At 39.5% G+C, this 17258-nt stretch overlaps 1 protein-coding gene across 4 annotated transcripts in view; it reads left to right on the top strand.

Annotated features, from left to right (window-relative positions):
• Nucleotides 1-16595, top strand: part of LOC134162012 (oncostatin-M-specific receptor subunit beta-like) — a 29500-nt gene extending 12905 nt beyond the window's left edge. For 2 of the 4 annotated variants that reach the window (XM_062615421.1, XM_062615425.1), the window contains 14 exons: nucleotides 66-347; nucleotides 945-1074; nucleotides 2270-2427; nucleotides 4476-4612; nucleotides 5740-5905; nucleotides 6419-6495; nucleotides 6908-7124; nucleotides 7717-7899; nucleotides 9087-9188; nucleotides 9599-9778; nucleotides 11510-11674; nucleotides 13163-13241; nucleotides 13520-13592; nucleotides 14597-16595. In XM_062615421.1, coding sequence (XP_062471405.1) covers nucleotides 66-347; nucleotides 945-1074; nucleotides 2270-2427; nucleotides 4476-4612; nucleotides 5740-5905; nucleotides 6419-6495; nucleotides 6908-7124; nucleotides 7717-7899; nucleotides 9087-9188; nucleotides 9599-9778; nucleotides 11510-11674; nucleotides 13163-13241; nucleotides 13520-13592; nucleotides 14597-14992 — 2345 coding nt within the window. In that variant the 3' untranslated portion in view covers nucleotides 14993-16595. The remainder of the gene's footprint in view (nucleotides 1-65; nucleotides 348-944; nucleotides 1075-2269; nucleotides 2428-4475; nucleotides 4613-5739; nucleotides 5906-6418; nucleotides 6496-6907; nucleotides 7125-7716; nucleotides 7900-9086; nucleotides 9189-9598; nucleotides 9779-11509; nucleotides 11675-13162; nucleotides 13242-13519; nucleotides 13593-14596) is intronic. The other 2 variants (XM_062615422.1, XM_062615423.1) reach the window with 2 other exon arrangements.
• Nucleotides 16596-17258: the final 663 nt, after the last annotated feature.

Genomic DNA, 17258 nt, shown 5'->3' on the forward strand with positions numbered 1-17258 from the left:
TGTTCTGGTTGAAGGTTGCTGCTGTGAGCAGATTTTGAAATGGTCTATTATATATTAATTTGCAGGCTTGGACACTTCAAATAGCAGTGGACCACAAATCTTTCCAAATGAAAAAATTGTAGAGGAGGGCTCTGACATCACTCTTTGTTGCATTGGAAGGAAAGGTCAAATCCTTAAGGAATTCTTTCTAGCTCCAGCTGTTCATGTTTTCAGTCACACAGACAGTCAAGTCAGGCTTCTCACTGTGAAAAATGTGTCGCATCAAGGAGTGCCTCACATCACTGTCTACTGTCAAGAGTCTTGCGATAAGGAGCAATGCTATGATCATGCAGTTTTCTTTGTGGGTAGTAAGTGAATGCTTTATTACAATTCTATTTTCCTGTTGTTATTAATCAAGAATGGCTGTGGGGAATTGTTGTTGTCCTGTCATGTGCAGCTGAACTCTGTTTAATGTCTGACTTCGTATCTGTACACTTGCATATAGAAAGCATTAAAGAATAGCATTAAATATGTTCAGATTAATCTCGTTAATTGACCCTAGGACAGGTGACTGATTTTTTTTTTTTTTTTAAATATACCTACCCACTTAGGAGTTCAGCTTCATTGTCTGTGTGCATGAGGTAAAAACTCTGCACAGTCTCCTTTTGAAAGCTAGTAGCAATTTTTACAGATAGAAGACAGTGCAGATTAAATTAATGAGTATATGTATATAACAAAAAATAATAACATACAGCAGCGTTCAGATTGAAATTAGTTTATGGTGTTATCCTGATTTCTCTGTGGAGTAGTCATTGAATAAGCAAAACTGAAATAATAACATCTGTAGTAACCTAAACTTTGTAAATATCCACTATTTATAGTTTGTTAATATAGTAAAAAGGTTGATGAATTCTGCCTTGACTGCCATGCTGTTGGTGTTTTCTTTGTTTATTCCTTCTGACAAGAATCACCTGATGCACCTGCTAATTTTTCCTGCCAAACTCAAGACATGAGAACAGTGACATGTACTTGGAGCCAAGGAGGAGACACGTATCTTTATGGATGTCATTCACCAAAATACACCTTGTATGAAGAGTAAGTGTGCTCATTGTTATATTAACTCTGGGCTCTGCTGTACAAAACAGTTATGTTCTTTCATTTAAAATCTGTGGAAATGTTTTATCCTTGTTGCAGTAGGCTGCTGCCTCTTTCCAGCTCACTGGTCCTTTATTTAACAAAGTCTGAGCTATGCAAAACTGCTCTCAATTAGACTACTTACAACAAAATTGCAGGTTCGTCAGACCAGATTCTGCTTGATAAAACTTATTCTAACCGTTCTTTTGGGTTAATTTGTTTGGATATCCTTCAGTATGTATGAAAACACCCTGCAATCATAATATAGATATCTGAAAAGTGTATCGTAATTACTGGGTAAAACACACAACAGGTAACTAGGATTAAATCAGTTGGTATTAGTGTGTTCACAAGCAATTTGCACTAATGCTGATGCAAACTGATAATTCCCAGCTAATCCTTGGCTAGCCTGATTAGCCTCCCTAGTACTTTAGGATTTTATAACTACATTCTAGTGTTTTCCTTCTTGAGCTACTGATGATCCTACTTCTGCCTATAGTTTCTATAATTTCAGCTGCTACACAGCTGAGGCATGTCAGACCTGGCCCTTGGCTCCTTGCTATAGAGGCACCTAAATGGAGAGGAAAGAACCTACAGAGAAAGGGCAACAAGAAACTTGCATCAAAAGATCTCAGCAGAAGGCAGGTCATCACTGCATTATACCTTTGTGGTCTCTTCATCATTCACTTCCATTTAGATATTATGATGCTGATTTCAAAATGGAAGGTTAGAAGATGCACTTGAAATCACTGCTTCATTTAAAAGCATAATGGTAGCTATGTGTATCACTTAATTCTTGGCAAATGAGTCCCTAGTTTAGAATTTCCACAAGGAAATAACTAAAAGCAATTTAGCTGTGTCATAAAAGGGTAAAGTAAGCTTGACTGTACCTTAAAAGTATGGCAATTTAGCTGTATCTTAAAAAGATAAAGTAAACTCAGTCTTTGAAGAAAATTTTATTCTAATTGTAAGAATAACTATAAACATCCGATGGCAGGCTAGGGAAAGAACTGGGTAGCCTCTTTTAGTGCCCCTCCCCCTTATTTTTTATAATGTTGTGTTCTAGTTGGGCATTTTCAACATCTATGTCTATTGTACATTATGGAAAAACGTCTTTCTCTCTTCATCTCCCCTCCACCCCCACTTTCTTTGATAGGTTTTCCCACAAAAAGGTTCCATGCACAGTAAGTTGTTCTGAGCAGTGCTCGTGTTCTTGGGATATAGGCCAGCAGAGGATCCTGAATATCACAGTGACTGTGGAAAACCCACTGGGAAAGAAAACTGCCACAGATGTTTTTGATGTAACTCACAGAAGTAAGATGTTTCTATTTCGTTGTTGAGGTTTCTTGTCCTCCTTCTGATCCTAATACTTGAGTATCCCAGTTTAAGGTATAGAAGTCCTTGATTTTTATCTTCAGAGTTTTCATTAGTTTTCTGACCTGCTTTCTTTTCAGTTTCAGCTTTGATAAGTTGTGTTAATGGTAAAAACCAGCTTCACTACAAAGGTCAGATTTGGTTACTGAAATGACCCCTAAATGCTTCAAAATCTGCTGCTTTGTTAAAGCTGGTTCTTAGTATAGGGAGCAACATGGTACAAGGATATAAAATGGGAAGTTCAAGAAAAATGTGTCAGTTACTTGGGAATGCAGTCCTTTCTCTAAAGTATTATTGCAGATGTTACTGTCTTGCCAATATAAAATGGAGATGCACATTTTGAAAAGTAGGTAAATAAAATTACTAATACCTCTCCAAATGAGTTGTGATGCAGGTATAAGCAGCCATTGCCAGGAAAGAGGCCATAGTGCTAAACTTTCTTGGTGCTAATACTAAACAGTAACATCAGCGGTACTACTGTAAGGGCAAAAGAGTACTTCATTATCAGTGAAATAAAACTGGTTATTCTGTGAGCAATAGCTGATGGCTGTGGTTTCTTCTTCCCTGTGAGTTTTACCCTTCATCACAGTGTACCCCAGGTCCCATAAGTTCTCACCTGCTTGTGCCTCAAAACACCTGGGTATTTCCTGGGTATCCAGCAGTATTTCCAGTTCTCCTTGTGCCTTCTAGCCCTACCGCACCACCTAAGGGTTCTGAAGATCCTGTGGCCGCATTAGCTATTTGAAGGAGGCAACAAGTACTTTGCTTAGTTCTGAAGCTGACATCTGATGGACAGGGAGTCTGGTGTAACTGCTGCATTCTGGCAGTGCTTCCTTCCTCAGAGGCATTGATTACAGTTTTGCTAGACATGGTTTTTCATATGAATTGTAGGAACTGATGTTAAGCACCTGCCTTTGATAAATTTGTCTCAGAAAGGCATGAGAGCTCTAAAAGTTGAGTATTTGATTGTTTGGGGGTGGAAGAAATAGAGCAGGAAGAAAGTGAAAGAGCAAACTAAGAGGTTGTAGTGATACCACACAATTTTATAAAGTAAGTTTTCATGGGAATTCAGGTTAAAATAGATTACATTCAATGTGCTAAGTACATTAAAGTTTTACTAGTTTTCCAGTTCTGGTGACTGTTAAAAGTTAAAAGTGATATATTTATGATTTAACCTTTTAAATAGTGGTTGCTGTAAAGTCCCTTATGTTTTTTTTTCTGATCCTGGACATATTTACAGTAGAATTTTCCTTACTTAAAGGTTGTCAGTGACTAAAGGAAAAACTGATGTCCATCATTGCTAATTCTTCAGGTGGTAGCTGGGACCCTCTGTATCAAAGCTCCTTTGAGTCTGGAAGTCCTCAAGTTGTAATTCATTGTCCATTTAGAATAAAGGCCAAAGCTGTAAACATACTGCTTACTCACATGGCCATGTCTTATTCCTTACAATTGTATTGATAATATGGGAGAGTTTGAGATCTGCTGAATACTCACTGAATACTGCTTACATAGCAGGAAAGGATCTCAGAAGTCTTCTGGAAGAAGTATCATTGGCATTGTTTACCAAGGGGTAAATTCTGTCAGGAGTCAATGTAAGAGATATGAATAAAATTTCTGGTGAACAGGCTGGATTCTGGGGTATAGAAATGTGGGAAATGTTACTGTGCTACATCAGGAGCCTCCACCAGCTCCTGGATTAGAGAATTTTCCAGTGTGTGCAATAAAAGTCTCTGAGTCTGTCTTTTGTTCACAATTTTCTAAAATATTTCCAAGTCAGCGCAAGGGTTGTTTTTTTGTTTGGTTGTTGTTTTTTTTTTTAATAATATCTACTTGCATTTATAGTCTGAAATTATTTTTTTACTAATTTAGATATGCTTCTCCTAGACTGGCAAAGAAATCTGTATTTTGTATTTGCTTTTACTACTCAGCTAAAATACCTTAAAATTCCTTGTGTTTTATGAGAGCTAACTCAGATCTTCTGTTGACAGTTTATCCTGCTGCACCTTCGCAGCTGTGGGAAGAATGCACAGATACCAAAATCACATTATATTGGAAACATCAAAACAAAGGAATTGAGCTCTTTTGTCAGACTGAAGTGCTCCTACCTGATGGAAAAGTAGAATTGGTATGAAACCTGAATTTCATACACAAAAATATAGCTAGTATCTTTTTTTATGTGAGATTAAAAAATAATTTCCCAGTAATTTGAATACAGTCTAAATCTCATGACCATGTTGATGTGTCTGTTTTCTGGATTTTCTGATTTTTCTGGATTTTCTGATTTTCTGATTTTTCTGGATTTTCTGATCTACACTCAGGATAGCTGGATAGGATAGCTGTTAGCTATTGCTCATCTTGATTTATCATGTTTTTATTACTCATCTCGCACACAAATGTTGAAAGGCAGGTTGAAGTTTTTTGTCATATTAATTCAGGAGCTTTCTGTGTACTGTTTACTGTACTTGATGGTAGTGTGTCTGGTTTCTAATGAGGGAACCCCAAGCAGTTTTTCTTATCATGTTCTTCCATCTCCCTGAAGATTATCTGAGTGGCCTCCTTGTCTTGTTCCACCTGTTTCGCAAAGAGTTAGCCAGTCTCACCATTTGTATGTGTACTGTCATTCCTCTGTAGCCCTTATCTTATGAAGGCAGCTTGCCTCTAGCATATTACAAAGGCATTATGAAGATCAGGATCAAGTTGCGTCCTGTCTTAGTTATTGCTCAGGAACTGTTAGGTCAAATGGCTGCTGCAATTGATCATTGCAGAAAACAGTTTAGATGAGAGGCTTGAAAGCATGCTCACTTTCTGACTTTTGCTAGAACTCTCTCTGTTTCTCAGGAGGGAGTGGAGGAAAAGGGTGGGGGAAAAATGGAAAGAATAGATGCTGTGTATAGATCTGAAACAGCATACTACTTACATGAACTAAGTAAGAGGCCCACACCCTGTGAGGTTAAGATCTCAGTAGGTTCCCTGCTTGATGTGAAAAGTAGTCATTTGATAGGTTGTGACTCATACTCAGTTACACTGAGACAGCCTGCAGACTTCTTTTTGGATCTCCCAGTCTTTTGATCTTGTGAACATCTTTTTTTAGGTTTTTTTTTTTGACTGTTGTTGCATGATTATCTTTTCCAACTCAAACTTAACTGGCTACTATAGTATCTAGAGGAAGAAATATTTTATATTTTTTAGACAAAAACCTCTTGCTAATGAAGATGAACTGAGCCTTAACTGTTCTCTTTTTCTGTCTTACAGCATAATAGTTCAGACACACACCTCCGTTATGCCTCACAGAGCATAGTGCTGGATGGACTGCAGCCATACACTGAATACACAACTAGAGTGCACTGTGGGGCAGCTAAGCATTTCTGGAAGTGGAGTGAATGGAGTGAAGCCCGAACCATCAGAACGAATGAAGCAAGTATGTCCAATCTATTGAGAAGGAAAGCTTGAAGGATATTCTTTACTTGCCACCTCTGTTTGACATTTGTTGCTATGATCTTGCTGTGTAGCTAAAGCAGAGGCCTGTCACATGCATAAAAGTTGAGGCACACTAAGCAAAATTTAAGAAGATGTCTCTTATTAAGGAACTCTTATCCTAGCTGCCAGTCTGCCATTTCATCTAGTGCAGGCAGATGACTGGAGGATGGGCAGACTTGAGTTACAGTGTTCTGTGAGGGCTGGAGGAATGGTGCAGAGAACTGGGAACTGCAAGCAAAGAAAGATTTTCTAGGGAGATGAACGAGACATTCATTCAGAAACAATAATGAAGAGAGAAAGAAGTTAAAGGATAATGCTTTGGCAATACCTGGCAGTGATGGGGAAAATGGAAAAAGAGGGTTTGGGGTTGGAATTTCTTCAAATAGGAGGAAACAATTAAATGGTTTATTCTCTCTGCACCTAGAACACCTTTGATTTGCTGTATTAATTGCAGTTCCGTCGGGGAAACTGGACATCTGGAGAGAAATTACACCAGTTCAGGGGGGGCGGAATGTGACCTTGCTCTGGAAGGTAAGGCATTGGTACAGAAACAGAAGCAAAGCCTTTCATGAAGAGGTTGGAAATTTCTCCCGTGAACTTTAACAAGTTTGTGTGCACTTAATATCACTTCAGTATGAAAATGGCTTTTTAAGAATTGGAGAATCAGATATAACATATGGTAGAACATATGTAGCTATGTGCTGTCCTGGCATTTCAGACATATAGTTCTGTTTTTCTAACTGTTATAGCAAGACAAAACCCGTTACTGAGATTTCTGCGCTTCTGTTTCCACCAGTATGTGTATGCATGTACGGAAACAAGTATTTATATTCTTACAGAAGTAATATATCCAATTAGTTATTTAAAGTTCTAAATGTTCTTTTCTTTTTTTTTCCAAAATTTAGTAAGTAATTGGTGTCTACCCCTTTAACTTTTTCCCCAGCAAGCACCAAGTTTTCAAGCAAATGGAGAAAATATTTCATATGAAGTAACCTGGGGAAAAGTAGAAGATGGTTCTAAGTCTGAAAGCTTCTCCTTTTCATCAGTCTACAATAGCACAAGGATTTCCATTGATAACCATTCTTACAGAATTAGTATCACAGCAAAGAACAATGTTAATTATTCACTTCCTTCAGTATTGATAATCCCTAGCACTACAGGTAACAGTTTGCAGTTAGTTTCCATTATGAGAGTTTTGAAGCTTTCCAGTATGAGAATTTATCATCTTGGGGGAGCAAACTAACCTGGCCTGTTAACTCACATCACTGCTATCTGAAAATTATTAATGTGTTATTGCCTACAGGATGGTAACTGCATGAATATGTAGCTTAAGTGCCTTGATCCATCTCTTATAACAGACAGTCTGTTTTTCACAGAGAGGCTCTGCAGAGCAAAACGCATTTAGCCTTAAATTAGGACCTCAGACCTGAGGCTGGTGCTGTGAAGATGCAGCCAGTGCCTTGCAGAGAGCTCTTGTGTGTGATTAGCCTCTTGTTATTATGTCTTCAGGTTTCTGAAGTTTTATGAATATGTAGTAATAATTAGTGGATTTTGTTTTAGCTGTCAGCTTTCAGCATACAAAGAAATCAACTTTCAGCCTGTGAAAGATCCAGTATGTCTGATAGTGAAGGAATGTGACTGTTTTATTATTATTGTTTTAACCGTTTAGCATAGAAGCTATATTGATCTTCGTTTATGAATCAAGGGTCTTATGCAGGAAAATAATAGCGACTATGTTTTGTTCATTCCTAGACACCAAAGAGCTTAAAGAAGAACAGGTTAATGGTACAGATGATGGCATTTTTATTACCTGGGAGCCCAGACATATGTATGACAATTACATTGTTGATTGGTGTAACTTTCCAATGTTACAGCCTTGCGATTTGCAGTGGAAGAGATTTGGGCCCAACACTTCCAGTGCTCTGATCAACTCAGGTGAAAGATGAACCATTTTTCTTTCTTGATGCCTGTGCAACTATCTTTCGTGCTGTGGGCATTAACTGAGTTTAAGAAACAAATCCTGTGGAATGTTGAAATCTGTGCAGTGTGGGTGTAATTCTTTAAAGGCACGTGGCATCAAGCATTGCCTAGCAAGTGGATTAGACACCACAAATATACCAGCAGTAGTAAGCCTTGGAAATCAGTGCAGTATTTTAGAAAAGTCAGTACATCATTTTAGAAAAAGGTCTTCTGAGTGTCTTGCGGTAGGGTCTTGAGGGAGGATAGTGAGGTTGATGAAGGAGTTAAAATCTGTTAGCAGGAGAGATGCAAAACTGAGCTTTGCCTTACCTGTAACATGGCTCAGAAGTTTAGACTCCAGCAATTTAACACCCACTGTGTAGTTAGAGGTTTAGTGCTGTCAGTGTACCACAAGTGATGTGTCTCAGAACCAGTCCTTGCTTAGGACCAGTTGTGTGGTTTTTCATCCTAGTAGTGGCTTCGAAAATAGATTCTAGCTGTGTGAAAGTTGCTCTGATATACTTCCACAGCTGAAAGAATATAGGCTTCCTGGTTTCTCTAAAGCTGAGAGTTCACTTTGGAATGAAACATGTTTGAACAAAATTTGATTGAACATATTTCAGTATACAGTGAAGGAACAGCACTTCAATGCATACAAATACATGGGAACCTTCATCCTCACTGAAGGGAGAGTGTGGTAACGTGGCAAAAATGTTGTTCAGTTCTTCAGTAGGATGCACTTGGTTAACGCAAGTGGGAGTGGATGTCAGTGAGGATAACATGGCATCCTGATGCATGAGTACGTGTCTACGGCAAACAGTCCAAAACATGACCCTTGCCTGTGCCGGAAATGGAACTGAAATTATCTTGCTTTTGATGCATTCTGAGTCTGTTGTACACTCATCTTGAATACACTAGGGCAACAAAAATATAGTAATAATTCCCCTCAATACCTTCTTTCAGACAGAACAAATTTGTTTAATTCACATTAGACACACTAAGAATTGGTTTACCCTGTGTCTCCTTCAGTTGCCTTAAGAGCACAGTAGCCCACAAAGACCATTTCTAATGGAGTATAAACCTCTGTAAAAAGCAGTTAAGTAAAAGCAAAACAAAAAGACAAACTATAACCTATTTTTGTAACTAGTTCCACTGTTTTCTAGCTGCTTTTATTCCAGGGGTGAGATACAACTTCCAAATCTATGGATCTGTTGCTAATAAAGCATCCTTACTGGAGAAGAAGACTGGTTTTCTCAGGGAGCTACGTAAGTTGGCAGCATACTTAGGGTTTGTGTGTTTGCTGAATTCATCTGTCATAAACAGAAGAATTCCACATCCTTCCTGCTACAAGTAGCTAAAAATGTATTTGCTGTGTTGTCTCTATATAAGCATTTAAAAGTTGTACAACAGTGTACACAGCCCTATGTCAAGCATATTTGACTAGTGCAGTGACCACATAGAGTCCACATTAATTAGAATAGCTGAACAAAGCTGTGATTAGCAGTCATTTGGACAGGCATAATGTTGACTGCATGAAGGCTCTGTGGGGAGCTTTGGCTTTGTTCAGCTTTTAAATACAAGTAAGATAGAAACACCATTTGCAACTGTAGATGTTTTTTAAGTGAACGTTCTTGAGGACTAATGGTAAGTTTAACCTGAATTTCCTTTCTTTCAGCTCCTATACTTGACCCTGTTGTGGAAAAAGTTGAATTGACTTTCAATGCAGTAACACTCTGTTGGGATTCTTATCCCACAAATGAATCACAGCCTGGTTTTGTAAGAGGCTACCATGTTTATGTGTCACCTCTACAAGAGGACTGCAGTTTGAAAGGATCCCAAAAACATGTTCTTCCAGGTAACTGGGCTCTGGGATTTAGGAATTAATGTCATTAATGCAGGTGGAAAACTGTGTGGCTGCTGCTGATGCTGCAGCCTCTTAGAAAGTTGACATTAGGGAGGCACATTGGCTTATTAGGCAATACACAAGTTTCAACACCTGCTGCCTTTAAATGCTCTCTAATGGTTAAGGTGCTAATGGATGGAAGTGGGTCCTGGCTTTATACAGATTTATAGCCTCTGTCATGTTGTCCATAGTTCCTTTTAACTCCAGTGTGAGCTCCAGAAAAGCTTGTTGTACTGTAGGAGGAGTCAAGTTTCTGCCTCTTACGATCTGAATTCTGGATGAATTTTGAAAACATCTGTTTGTGGTCTACATGGATGAGAGTCATAGGAAGCATGCTAGTTTTACTAGGATTTGGGGTATTTTTGAAACAGATGGGATACAATTTATTTCCTTCAGAATTGGAGCACTGTATGAATTCCCTATTTAAATTCTTTTATAGCGAAAGTATTTGTGGCTGTGCCCTACCATGGAGTTCAGTAGAACTGAGCTGTGGGGTGGCACAAAGCCACGTTTAAACTTTTATATCTGATCTTCCTGCTGCACAGTTAAAACTGCCCCAGATGACTTGGCTCCATTATAATTTTCAGATGTTTCCACCATGTTTCAGGATAATTTCTTTTCCCCTTTGCCTCTGCTTCCAGTTGGGTCATGTCCTGTGTCAGATCCTTCTGGTGATTAGACTAGTACCAAGTTGAAAAGCTTATGTTGAACTGAAGGAGGCTGATATAGAAGTTCCTGTCAGAACTAACCTAACCATAGAAGTATCAGGTTTCTGCAAGTCATCCCAGTTAGACTTTAAAATGTTTAAATCAAAGATTTCCTGCTTTGTCTGAGCTCAGACAAGGGGTGTGACTGAAAAGAAGTGGAATAATATAACCCTTTTCTCCTGGGGTCTGGAAGTTGCACAATAGAAAGGCAAAAGAGGGTTTTTTTTCAGGCAGCAAATTCTTGCTTTTGATTATCTTCCAAGAACTTGACCAAAGCTTAAGGGATACAAGATTCTGGTGAAAAAGGAAAAGGCAAAGCCCAAGTCATTCTGTTCAAAAGCTGTAGCAAAAGGGAATTAATCAGTTTCAGCTTTTGACAGCAAGTTATTAGGTGGTCTGTCAAAGGATGTGCAATGCTGTGGATAGTCCAGTTAGAAGGAATGTGAGTTCAGACAAGTGTCAGTGAGTCAGGACACATCATCCTTCTCAGAAGAACGTGCAAATTACAAATGTTTTGTTGCTTTGGTGGCCTATCATCTGAGTTAAGATAATTTGTCACATTTAGGGGAGAACTTAACTGCAGACTTTCAATACTTGAAGTGGACTTACAAGAAAGATGTAGAGTTTTTTTACCTGTAGATAAGAACACCTGTAGATTTTTTTACCTGTAGGGCCTGTAGCAATATGACAAGGGGGAATGACTTTAAGCTGAAAGAGGGTAGATTTAGACTAGATATTATGAAGAAATTCGTTACTGTGAGGGCACTGGCAGAGGCTGCCCAGAGAAGCTGTGGCTGCCCCATCCCTGGCAGTGTTCAAGGCCAGGTTGGATGGGGCTTTGAGCAACCTGGTCTAGAGGAAGGTGTCTCTACCTGTGGCAGGGATGTGGAACCAGATAATCTTTGAGGTCCCTTCTAGCCCAAATGATTCTGTGATTCTGAGATTCTATGATTCTGTCTCATCTGTTTTATTTTAGATGATTCGGTGCTATGCAAATACACAGTTGAAAATCCAGAAGAAAAGAGATACACCGTGAAACACCTGTTGTCAAACACAAAATACAAACTCGTAGTTAAAGCATATACAGGTGGAGGAGAGACTCCAATTGTTAACTTTATATACATAGATACACCTCTTAACTGTGAGTATTGGCTGTAGAAAATTTGTCTTCTAGCAGAAGGAAAAATATTTAATTCAATATGACATACATAGAGAAAGAATCCAGCTGAGAACCAAAATGCGCATACCAACATGGCATTGTGAAACTTCTAAGTTGCTATGTTTTTTCCATTTTAGAATGAAAATAATTTACATCCTTACTAAAGTTTTATATCTTTCTGGGAAGTAGCTGAATTTATGCATGCTTACGTGACTAGTGCGTCCTGTTTGCTAGAAGTATTGAAGAATTGCATTTTAACTAGTTTTCTGATATAAATAATATTATATAATATATAATTTAATATAAATAAATAAATGAATAATAACAAAGTATAAAACTACAGACCTGTGTGCAAACAGGTAATTTCCTAATGGGCTCTTGAACTTCTAATAGTGATTATTATTCTCATCAGTCTTTAAATCCATTGTGAAGTTAATTTCTGCATAAGTCAGTAAGAAGGGATTGTTGGCTGAAGCATTGTAGTTTGCTAACTGGGCAGATCTGGTCATCAAAGAAGAACAGGGTATCACTTGCCCTTGAAAGTACCACTCAGCAGTCACGATTGGGAAATTTACTATCCAAATCAGAGATGCCTGGTTTGGAAAAATTAGTTGGGGGTGGAAGTGAAAGGGGAGAGGTAGGAAAGGGTGAAGCTCAGGAAGGAGACTTGATGTTTTAGACTAACTAGCAGAACAGTGTCTGCCTATGTCTAGCTCCCATTAGTCAGCCTTCTCTTGTGCAGACACAGACATGTACAACTGCACAGGGAATCAAAGCCCTTAGCTAACCAGGAAAAAACAAAAGGAGAATGCAGCACATGCCCATTCCCTGCTGTGGTGTGTGGTAGGACACACAGACTCACTGGCACAGGGCAAGAGGGCACTGGCTGGGGCAGAAGGACAGCAAGCACTACCTAGTGGTCCCCCTCTGCCTCCTTATAGCATCAGCTGTCTGAGAAAAGCATAGCCCAAGGCTGTGTCTTCCAACAAGAAGGAAATACATTGGGTTTCTTGTGTCAGTGCAAGTCCTAGGAGAGCATGAACACTTGTGTTGCGTCTGTCTTGCTATAAACCAGCCATACCAGAGGTATGGATGTTCTGCCAGCGTCTCATGGTAAAAATCTGTCTTCTTTGGGGGTTGGAATGAAACGTAAAGTGAAGTTAAGTGAGGTTATTGTTGTCTTAGCTTTTGGAAATTAACCCTTACAGTTAAGGTGTCAACATGAGAACAAATTAAAAGCAATGTAGTACTAATTCAATTTTGGTAAAGGAAATGAAGGTTTAAAGACTTAGAGCTGTATCCCAGAACTTCCAGACAAACTACCTTGCAACCAGAGACCACACACAGTTTTACAGCTGAGTTAGTGGCAGGTATCCCATGTGGGCATAATGTTATTTTTGTCCTAGGAACTCAGGCTGTATTGACAGGGTAGAAGTTGAAAACAAATTTAGAAGTATTTTTCTTCCATAGCCAACGTGCTGTACCTCCTATTCCTGATGGTGATAGTTCCTGCACTAGCAGCAGCTATATGCCGCTGGAGGATGAAGTGGTAAGTTTTAATGCATTTTCCTGTTGTAGACAGAGAATGTAACTAGCGTAATTCCCAAACCACAGCTGCAGCTTGTCGTTTCCAGCCTGTTGTAAGGCCTCGTTCATTTTTCCTTTGGCTGTCCAACTGTGTGGATGGACGATATAAGTATTTGGCTTGTGGCGTTTGTGACACGCATCGTCTGCTGCTGTTTCTGTACACATCTGCCTGTGGCTTGTGTTGGTAGAATATGCTTTGATGAGAGAAAAGAAACCTATCATTTTACTCTCTTATTTCAGGGTGAAAGAGTGCTGCTGTCCTGTAATACCTAGTCCTAACAAGAGCAAAGTGCTGTCATTCAAAGAGTTTAAGGTAAGGCCATTGAAAATCTAGTATTTTTCATTTTTCCATTCTTTGATTAGTGAAGATTCAGAAAAATACTCTCCTGGTGTTGGCTACATTTAAAAATGAGTGATGCTTATTATACAGAAATCAACATAATTTAATATCATCATTTAGTGGAAAATTCTTCTTTCAATATTCATTTGACTCCACATTGATCATTCTATATTCTGTAGTCTATTACTGCAAAAAGTGAAAGTGGAATCGGAGAATAAATTAAATCTTTTGATACAGTAGGTGACTCATCCAGTATTACAGTTCAAAACCCAGCACTGTCTGAACACAAGACCGCAGGATATGGCACTTTGCTGCAGCCTGTCAACCGTCTACCCCGTCCTCCTGCCTCCTGCATCGCAGTAGGGGGCACTGCAGAGATGTACTTGGGGCCCCGGTGAGGATGCAGGGAGACCTGCCAGGCACTGCCACGTCTGGCTAGGAGGAAAGGAGTGGCAAAAGGCATTCAGCTTCTTCTGCAGGCCCTTCGAACCAGGGTCTGCGCCTTCCATGCAGGGGGTCAAAAACTGGGGACACTTCCTCATCGTGATAGGCCTGGGGCTGCTGCTGATTTGGCTGCTGGTGTTCACTGAGCAGTAGCACCAGAGGGTGGACACTCTACCACCTAACCTCTGCTGCTGCTGCCTTCCTGTCACTTACTGGTTCAGGGTAAAAAATGCACACATCGAAAACCTGGCAAAGGCTTTAAAGCAGAGGGACATGGTTCATTCTTGAAATGTAGTCATACTGAACTTGCTTAGATATCTTTAAATAAATACTCTTGATAAATGTCACATAAAATACAGCTTCTGTTGGTATTCTGTAAATGTGTTTTCCTTCAAATTCTGTGTGTTTATTTGAAAAACCCAAGCTCAAAAACATTATAAGACAGTAGAAGAAGTGCTTGAAGTAATCGTTCCCTTTCCTTTACTTTGGGCTTATTACTTTGAGTAATTATTTTGTTTTATGATCTCTTGTAGATTGGTTCTGAGAAAGTACTGAAAATAAGTGACTGCATTCCTGACATGCTAGCAGTGGACAGTAAGGCCGAAGCCCAGAAGTTACATCCTTGGAGCCAGTTGTCTTCAATGACAACAGATGATAAGATTGATGATCACAATTCTTCCCGCATTTACCTCAATGAAAATGAAGAGAGAGACTTTACACCTACACCTCAGACTCATACTTGGTTTGAAAATTTTGCTTATTCTTCTCATCTTGCAGTTGAATCTGATCTCTATCAACTACCAGAGACAATAGAAGCAAGCAAGCCAGAACTGTCAGTCATGCTGTACCAGCCACACCTCTACTTTGACATTGTAAGGAAGATACTGCCTGAACACCCAGAGAAACAGCTGGCAGAAAGACCAACCTGAGATATGTTTCACAAACAGATGTGCACTGCCTAGGGAGGAAGCTTTGATGTACTCTCCTCCTTTGAGTCCATCCAGTTTTTGGTTACACAATGTAAATAAGAACTTACAAACCCCCACATTCTTTGGATGAAGGCTTTCACAAGCCCAGCTGCACTACTTCAGTTAATTCTGAAAAGCTCTTACTTCAAGGCTAGTTTAAAAATACTGTCTTGTGCACAGGAACAATGTGTGCTATGGTTTCATCACAAGTTACAGGCATTATATCAGCTTTACAGGCAGCTTTGTGGCCTATATTACGTAGAAAGTTAGATCATAGCAGTTCATCATGGTCTGATGCAGAGAAATACTATATTTTGCAGAGATTAAAAATGTATTCAGAAAGTAGAGGAACAAGTTAAAGAAGCGAGAGTGCTCATAGAGTGTATTTATTTTACTTACTCTGTGAAGTAAATTACAGTGTGCTTACTTTGTGCTTTGGCCACCCCAGCAAGTGTGGGTTGCAGTTGTGATGGAGCATTACTCAGCTTTGGGGTGTACTCCAGCCCAGTAACACTGGGGGTGTGGGTTGTATTTTCCCTCTCTTAGGTGATGTAAGGAATCAGCATGGAAGAGTTACCAGCACTCAGTGTGTGGCACATTGCTGAAAGATTAAAAGAAACTTTGACTTCTCTAGGAGTACTACCCTGTGCACCAAAATACAGTGACTGTCTTGCTTTTACTCCCCTTGTCTTCTAACTACACTTGGTGGGTGAAAGAGCACAGAAAACGTTTTTATAGGGTCCAGGGTTTTAACAGGGTCAGGCCCTGCTAGTGGGCTGCTGCTCTGTTTCTGGTGACTGCCTTCTCTGCAGGAAGAATGACCCTTTGAAATCCTAAACAAAATCCTCATAACTGAACAAAGAGATGTGGAGAGGTGAGTGGGAAGGAGCTGTTATCAACAGGACAGCTGTTTGCAGAGGTGTTACCATGGCACTACTTCTCTGCTTGTGCAGAAGAACTTCTTTTATCAATAACCCCTGCACTTACGTAGCAAGCCCCAACCAAGCAGATAAGCAGGCACATATGCATAGGTATATGAATTCCATTTTTGAAGAGTGTCATATTCAGACTCTCGGCTGGATCTCCCCACACTACTTCTACATGTACTGAAAATAGTATTTTTATTCTAACCAGAATTTCTACAGTAGGCAACAGTGAATTTGATCTTCCATTTTGAGTTAAAAAGACTTGTACTTTTGTAATGAAGTAGAAGAGTTGGAATTGATCCAAGTGTCTTAGCAGATTAACCTCCCTAGTACACATGGAACTCATTGGTTTTGCTTAACTGCAGTATTATCTAGAATCTTTCATGATTCAGATAAGTTGAATTCTTTCAGAGCACAGGACAAGTAGTTCTTAGAAGGGAAAACATGAAGTGTTTTTCTAGATGTGATCTTCAGCTGATTTGTTAAAATGCAGTTTTACTCATCTTTCCTATGTTTAACTTCACAAAAACAAAGCAGCACCAGAGAGAAACAAGTGTTAATACTGAACCATGTCTAGGATTTAAAGTGTTGCTTATAGATGGTGTTGTACTGTCCCTGAACTGTGTTGCTCAGGAAAACTCACAAGATCTTACACAGACGTTGGGTGAGACAACAAGCGTTGCCTGCAGAGGGAAAAGTCGTCCGGCAGGTAGCAGTGCAAAGAAAGGTAGGCAGGCCAGTGGCTAGCTGTGGCTGCTATCTGGTCAGTGCAGACTGTGCTGTGCCCACAGGTGGGTCATGCAGATTTACTTCAGAAGTAGAAGAGAGTAAGGTCCTTCGTTTCAGCCATCAGGTAGTGAGGTTAAGGAAACAGCACAGAGAACAAAGAAGGAAGAATGATGCTGTTCAGTGGAGACATCCCAGAGTTTTGCCCCCATTTATATTACTCTCCTTTGAGTTACAGTGAATCTGAAAGTTTGATACCACAGTATCCTTGTGGCTTAGAACACATTTTCTTCTCCAGAGTTTTTCATCGTATCCTATATACTTGCCCAGTTTAACAGCTTTACTGCTAGGGAAAAGGACAATAAACAGAAGTGAGCTGTTCAGGCACTACTGAAATAAAACGGCCTAGCTGTGCATTTCAAGAACAGGTTTGTTTATTTAAAGAGGTTTGAAAGGTATCGTAAACCAAGAGCTCACATCTAAGGAACTCTGATACACAAGTCGTTCCAAAAAGTCAAACTACCCGACAAAGCCTTTAAATTTCAACATGCTGCAGCTCCTCACACCAGGACAGC

The sequence above is a fragment of the Pezoporus occidentalis genome, unplaced genomic scaffold, assembly GCF_034315485.1.
Source record: "Pezoporus occidentalis ecotype Australia unplaced genomic scaffold, CSIRO_AGI_Poc_V1 ctg181, whole genome shotgun sequence".
In the NCBI taxonomy this organism is placed as follows: domain Eukaryota; kingdom Metazoa; phylum Chordata; class Aves; order Psittaciformes; family Psittacidae; genus Pezoporus; species Pezoporus occidentalis.